Below are 7,404 nucleotides of genomic sequence, written 5' to 3'. Positions count from 1 at the left end.
CAGAAATAGTTCTGTTTCAGCCAAAGCAGCACAAGGACAGAACTGGGAGGTTCCCTGTGGGTTGTGTGTATGATCACCAACAGCACAGAGGATGGGCACTGGCACAGTGGTCCTGTCCAGTGTGGGTCAGCTGGTTCACCGGGGCTTCAGGTTGGACCAAGTGTTCCAGGCCAGCGTTTGGGGACCACAGACACAGGATTTCTCTCTCTCCCCATTACTCCAAGCAGCTGCAGTAATCAGAAAGGCAGAGTTCCTCTGGGGCTATATCCCACTTGCAGTATTACCTCCTGTTGGCCTTCCCAAAGGTGGGTGATGAAGAGCTGCCCACCGTTGTGTGGTCCTGTGAGAGTGTTTCTGGCTTAGGATTCCTCTGCAGGTGAAGTATGAGAGCCAGAGGAAGATTTTGCAGATGCTGGCATCTCGTCTTGAGGAGGTGGGCATAGATACGCAGAAACCTGGTGGACTCTGCTGTCCTCTCCGGCCTGTAGTCCCTTCAGTGAGTATCCCGTGGGAACACTGTCCCCTCTGAGCCACTCACAGTCTCTCACTTGGCTCCCAAAGAGTCTCACGGTGGGGTTACTTGGTTGCAGAGAATGTGTCCATCGCAGTCCTTGCTAGCTTCTGCTTTGCAGCCTGTGACTGCCAGAGAGTGAAACAAGCCCAGTGATGAGGAACTTTTTTGTGCCCAAGCCTTCCCTGATAAACCTGTCACCATTCTGTCACAGAGAGCCATTTCTTCTTCCCAAGGGGAGGTACTGGGGGTCTCGCGCACAAGCTCTCCTTCCGTGTCTTGCACATTCATGTATATCTTCCTGTGTTGCCAACAGAACAACCAGGCTGGGTTTTGGCTTTCCTCCATTACTTTTTAATTTAATCCAAGGCTTTACTTTTCTTTCTTTTCTCCCTCAGCCCATCATTAATGGCTACCGAAACAAATCTACTTTTTCTGTGAACCGAGGACCAGATGGAAACCCCAAAACCGTGGGGTTGTATGTGGGAACTGGCAGAGGTCAGTGCAGGACAAGGAGCTGGGTAGCAGACTGCTGGGGTGGGCTGGGTTGGGGTTGGGGCGAGGCTCTGCTGTGACAGCCTCCACCCGAGTCAGAAGCCTGAATCCTGGGGTATGCCAACAGAAACACCACCAAGTCCAGGGCAGCAATTTTAAAACCTCAGTTCATTAGCTCCTTAAGAAACACCAGCTTCTAATTTGCTAAATACACCAGTAAAGGATGACAGCTGTGGTAGTAGCCCCTCCAGGATTTATCTTTGTTATTCTTAATTATGCCGTTGCCGTGTTTTTGGTGTGCTTCAGGAGTCTCTGCTGAGCAGGGAGAGCATTGGAGGGTGTGCATGTCCATAGGCAGCAGAGCAATGTTGGAGCGTTTGGGATGTGTAAGGCAGTTTGGTTTTGAACAATGTGAGCTCTGTGATCTGTGCAAGCTGCTGAGGGCAGAACTTGTTCATACCATCAATACTAGGTTTTGCCTGTCAGCATCCATAGCAAGAGGCGATGGGGTGATTGCTGTGTACTTTTGTCATTGAAAAAATAATTCTGTGGGTGCATTTTACCTCTGACAGCAGAAGTTTAGCATTTGAGAACTGAAGTGGGAATGCCGTCTTCCAGGCAACCTAAACTGCTTTGCTGCTGTAAGCCCACACCATTATTCTCCAGTTACAAAACCAGCTTGCTCTGCTCTGGCTCCCTTCGTTTAAGAACGGTGCAATGGCTCCTGTGGGAGTTGCTAGAGGACACTTAAAAAGCTCCCAGAGCTCCAAACTCTTCATGGAAGTTAGTGACAGTAACCACTGGCAAAGGGAATTCTGGCAGGTCCTGCAGACTGCGGGTACACAGAATATCACAGGATTTAGTGAGGCACTTAGATACCAGTTTCTTTTTTCTTCCTTTTTTTGTACAGTGGGAGAATTCAGGGGAAATGCCTCTCCACAGTTTATCATCTCAGATGCTACAGTGGTTTATGTGCCCTGAAACAAAACAATTAAATACCTGTCTGTCTCTCTCCAGCAAGAAATATTGTCTGTGTGAAAGCCAACCACATGGAGAACATACCCCCAAAACACAAACAAGTAGCCCAGGTAAATATATGTGTAATGTCTGTTCCTAGACTGTGGAATAGAGGGACTGCCATAACTCTTATTTGGGAGAACATTGTAATTTTAGTTACGCTGTGTTTTCAAGTCCATTTTCATGTTCTGAAAAGTTTCAGGCCTGACTCTGGTTGATGGATAAATTTTTTTTTAAAAACTTGCATGTTAATGTTGCAGCCTCTAAACTGTCCCAAAGAATGAAGTTAAAGTGACAATGAATTCCTGCCAATCTATTAAAATACTTAAGAATCACAAACTGAAATTATTAAAATGTCTTGTCTTTCAAGAATTTGGAGAGATCTTTCACTTAGTGTATTGAAATCAAACAGAAAAAGTAGATGATACTGGTTGAAGGGCCCCCCTTTTGGGGTGCACAGAGTTATGCTAAGACCAGGGCAGTTGTTCTTTGCTGTACTACAAGTGCCGTTTCCCCACCGCTCAGTGCTACGAGGAGTTCATCCGTCACTCCCCCCTGGACCCCTGCATCCTCTTCCACGAAGGCGGACACTGGCGGGAGCTCGTGGTGCGCACCACCAGCCATGGCCACACCATGGCTATCATCACCTTCCACCCCCAGGAGCTGGGCCAGGTGAGTACATGGAGGACAGGGCGCCTGGCAAGAGGCACATCAGGTATTTGGCTGACCTGAGCTCGCTGGGTTATCACTGAGGAGAGGTGTCTAATGAGATTACCTAAAGAGCCAGGTTTTCCTTTCTTACTCTTGACAGGAGGCACTGGCTACTCAGAAAGCATTGCTTAAGGAGTTCTTCACGTGTGGACCTGGAAAAGTCTGTGCCTTGACCTCACTTTATTTCCAAGAGAGGTATATGTCTTGACACAGGGAAGGAGTGGAAACAAAGCCACCTCCTTTTTCTTCCCCCTCTCTGATCAAATTAAAATTCTACCAGTTCAGGGAGTGCTTGAAGAGAATGACAGATATTTGGATGCCTTTTGCAGGTGTGGTTTTAAGATGGCCACATCTTTAGTTTTTCCAGACCTGAAATACTTGAATACATTATGGCTCTACCTTATGGGAGTTACGAGCCTGGGAAACTAAAGAAAAAAAAAAACCCCACAGTGACTTTCCCAAGACATTAAATCACATTAGCAGCAAAACTGGGGAACAAACCCTAGGACTTCTGCCTTCTGTGAAGTCATTTGGATCCTTTTAATGAATTCTAGGCTGTGCAAGTTACAGATTCCTTACAAAGAACCAAAATCCTTTGATTCTGTTGAAAAGCTCACATGAAATAAAAGTGTGTGTGTGGAGGAACCATCATCCCCTGCACATGAGCACCCCAGGAATGGAAATGGAAATCGGTTGCCTCTGCTGCCTTCTAACAGCTGGTTTTTGTGTGCTCTGCTAGCACCATGACACGCTGCTCACATGAGCAGTCCCCCTTCCAGCTCCTTCACGGAGAACCGCACATCTTTGAAGAAGTCCTCGGCCTGAAGTTTTGCATCTCTCCAGATGCCTTTTTCCAAGTAAACTCGGGTGGAGCAGAAGTTCTGTACCAGGCGGTCGGGGAGCTGAGTCAGGCTGGTAGGGACACCATCCTCCTCGACATCTGCTGTGGAACGGGTGAGAGGTGGCTGTGTGAGCCTGGCACCCAGGGCTGGTGCTTTGTGTGCCAAAAATGATCCCCACCATCTAAAGGCTTGTTTCTTCAGCATGGATGTACGGAGTATTTTTGCTTCCTTCGTTTCCAGGCACAATTGGCCTCTCTCTGGCTCACCAAGTGGCCAAGATTATTGGTATCGAGGTGGTGGAGAAGGCAATAGAGGATGCCAGGTGGAATGCAGCATTCAATGGTGAGTTCGAACTCGCCGTGGCAGAAAGTTTCAAACTAACCTCTGAAAAATCAGAAGCAGAAGTGAGCGGAGGGATCCTAACAAGTTACATCCACGCCACAAAGGCCAGTACTTCCATGTTATACCTAATGTCTGGTGAGACTGACTCTTCTTAGTTCATGTGGTTGCTTTTTGCTTCACAGGAATTTCAAACTGTGAGTTTCACAGTGGAAGGGCAGAGGCTGTGTTACCACGACTCCTGTCATCGTGGGAGGATGCCCGACCCCTTGTTGCTGTGGTGAACCCATCTCGGGCTGGGCTCCGTGAGAGAATATGCTATTTATTTTCATCTTGAAAACAGAATTTTGAACAAGTTCTGTGAGACCTGTTATACTGGCTCCAAACCCTCTGCTGACTTAGTCTCTAGTTTCTTACCTTGTTGCTGACAGCAGCTGAAATCCCATGGAGTCTGCTGTTCTCAGTGCTTTTATCATGCTTTCTCTTTAAAGCAGACAGCTCCAGTCTTTTTTCCATTTTTCATAGGCTCACAGAATTATTTAGGAGAGAAGGAGCCTCTGGAGGTCTGTGGTGCAATCTCCCAACTAAAGCAAGGCCAGCTTCAGAGTTGTATAGGTTGCACAGGGCTATAAAGCCCAGTTGAGGTTTGAATGTGTCCAAGGGTGGATACCCTCTCCTGAAAATGTTTTCTGTAATATATTTAATCAGAATTTCCCCTTGCTGCAGTGCATCTGTTGCCTCTCATCCTCTTCTCGTGGCCCTCTGAGAAGATTTTGGCTCCATCTTCTCTGTAATCCCCTGTGAGGCCCCTGAAGATAGCAAGTGGATCCTTGCTCACCTTGTCTTCCCCAGACTGAATAACCCCAGCCCACCCACTCTCCTCATGCGTGCTGTGCCCCGGCCCTCTAACTGTCTTGGTGGTCTCCGCTGGATTCACTCTAGTGTGTACTGGGAAGTCCCAAACTGGCCCTGGTGCCCAGATGCAGTCTCACAAGTGTGTGTGGAAGGTTTTACATGCCTCTGCTTAATTAAGTAGCAATTTTTCTCTCCTCCTTCACCCCCCTGGGAAGCAGAGGTGTTTCTCCCACCGTTCTACCCTGCCAAATCAGCTGAGCTGTTAGCAGCATGGGTCACATCCCTGGCCTCCTAAGAGCCTGCATCTGAGACAGGACATGGCAAAATGTGTATATTCTTTTTTCCCCTATATTTTTGAGAGTTCAGTGCAGTTGTGTGATGCTTGCTGTGCAATCCTTCCTTATGGAGAGCTCACGGTGGTGGTGTGTCACTAGGAAAGCACGGTATCTGTTTTTGCAGATTACAGGGTTGTGCGAGCCATCCGAAACTGCGCGTCCATCCGAAGGCTGCTCTACATCTCCTGCAAGCCAGAGGGTGAAGCCATGAGGAACTTTCTCGAGTGAGCACTCTCCTCTCTTCCTTTCCACTGACCTTAGTGGCAGACCCTATTATGTCCAGACAAGGACATAAATATTTGACCTTAGCTTAGGAAGGTTTTTGTTGCGACTTAATTTCACTGGGTGAGTTCTGCGATCTGGTGTGATCCAGGACTGGTCAGTGCACGGTCCGAAGTGGTTTATGCTTCTGCGTTACTTTGGGTTTACCTGCAAGCTGCACTCGCTGGTTTAAGGTAGCAGGTATTCTTTAGGTTTTATGTTCCAGCAGGATGCTTTAGTGCATCAGTAAGAAACAGAAAATTATGCAAACATGCTGCAATGGCATTGTGCATCCTTCTCCAACAAAACAACACATCTGCATATGGGATATGGAGTCTGCTGAGTTTACTGCAGGAAGGTTGGCCCCTAACCAATGAAGTGAAGCCAAGGGGCTTAGTGACCTCCTTAGGGTTAAACATATAGCTAAGTCTTTATCTGTGGCAGGCCTGTTTGTAGGTGATAAATGTGTCTGCAGGTAACCAATAAGGGTAGCACAAAATTTAGGATTATTTCCTAACGGTATTAAGTGTCTTTCAGCTGGGATGGCTTGTGAGCAAGGGAGCTTTTAACCTGCCAGTGACTCCTCAGCTTGTCCATGAGGTTTTCAGAGCTGGTTTGGGATTCAGTGTTGATGGTTCCAGACCTCAGCCAGTGTTAGCTGCAGGCTCTGAGGGATGTTAGCCAAACACATGATACCTCCTTAGTGCATCCTCTGTGCTATTGTGCTACCAATAATGGTGGGAAGGCTTCTGCTACTGGTCTAAAGGATGCTCTCTTTGCTTTCCACAGGCTGTGCTGCCCACCTGACCAAGGGAAGAAACTGGCAGGAGAGCCATTTGCCCCCATGTTGGCTATACCTTTTGACATGTTTCCTCATACTGCTCATTGTGAGCTGGTGCTGCTGTTCACCCGCTGACAAGGAGGCAGGTATGCCAGCTCTGAGAGCTTGGAAAGGAACCTCCTACTCTCCTGAAGACTGGAGTCGATGTAGTTAGGATTTTAACTTATTTTCTTGGAAGTTTTATAAAAATAAATAATTTTGCTTTTGCTCTTATTTTGGGTTGCCTTACTACACTGCTTTGTAAGGAAACTTGGATTTTTGGGGTGAAAATGTTCTCTGTAGCATTTCATCACCCTTTCCTCTCCTGCAAACCTCTTTTTGGGCTGCTAGTCAAAGCAACCTGGAAAATACCCTCTCCCTGGTATTGTGGGTTTTCACCATCAACATGTGAATACAAAGTACTAAAATCCACTGTATTTTTTAATACTGCCGTGCCATTAGTTCTCTGCTTGCTTCAAGGATATTTCAGGTGTTTTTCAAGTTGATAGTGAACTTGCTATGAAGAAACTGTAGGAACTAGAAATCCTCATCTTCACTGGGAAAATGTTGACTTTTGGGGTCAGGGAAATATTTCCTGTATAAACTTCCAAAACCAATATTGAATCGCTCTCAATCATGTAGATAAGTTGGAGGCAATGAGAAAGATTTTTGTATAAAATGAAATGAAGAGGGAAGAGATTTCAATGTCTCTCCTTCCACACCTGCCTCCCCCTTCTCCACTAATGCTTGCTGATACCTAAATATGAAGTGCCCTGTGAAAATGTCAGCAGCAACAAGTTATTTCCTCATCAGGTTGCTCTGCAATAGCTAATTCAAAAATTTGGTGTGTTTTGTATCTGTCCTGCCATGCTCACTGACTGGCAAGCTGTGAATCTCAATGTTACATGAAGTTCTCTCCAGCTCCTCAAAAGATGGAGCTGCTACAACCTGGAGGTAGGTCTGAATGAGCACAGTTCCCTTGTGTTTTGTGAACTCTATGTTGTTTTGAGGGGGTCCTTTTATTTTTATTTTCTAATTTTTACTGTTATGTTGCATTGAAGTTACCTTTTGGTCTATCCTGGCCTATTAGGCCAGACTGGCAGAAGAACGCATTTCTGCAGTCAGGCTGTTAAATTTGACTCTTTCCTCTGAAAGAGGAGTTCCCTATCTGATTTGGGTGAATCAAGGCTGATAAACTTGCAAGGAAACAGGGAGAGC

The 7,404-nt window shown here is 46.6% G+C and overlaps 1 protein-coding gene across 1 annotated transcript; it reads left to right on the top strand.

Annotated features, from left to right (window-relative positions):
• Nucleotides 1-376: 376 nt before the first annotated feature.
• Nucleotides 377-6,282, top strand: TRMT2B (tRNA methyltransferase 2 homolog B (S. cerevisiae); the record flags this gene model as incomplete). The annotated part of the gene is made up of 10 exons (XM_009706747.1): nt 377-496; nt 910-1,009; nt 2,024-2,094; nt 2,549-2,695; nt 2,835-2,929; nt 3,474-3,688; nt 3,817-3,918; nt 4,101-4,220; nt 5,230-5,329; nt 6,156-6,282. Coding segments are annotated over 10 exons (1,197 nt in total), but the record flags the coding sequence as incomplete, so codon positions are not given.
• Nucleotides 6,283-7,404: the final 1,122 nt, after the last annotated feature.

Source organism: Cariama cristata, unplaced genomic scaffold (genome assembly GCF_000690535.1).
Source record: "Cariama cristata isolate BGI_N322 unplaced genomic scaffold, ASM69053v1 scaffold30898, whole genome shotgun sequence".
Lineage (NCBI taxonomy): Eukaryota > Metazoa > Chordata > Aves > Cariamiformes > Cariamidae > Cariama > Cariama cristata.
The sequence above is the reverse complement of the archived record's forward strand: the minus strand, read 5'-3'. Positions and strand labels throughout refer to the sequence as shown.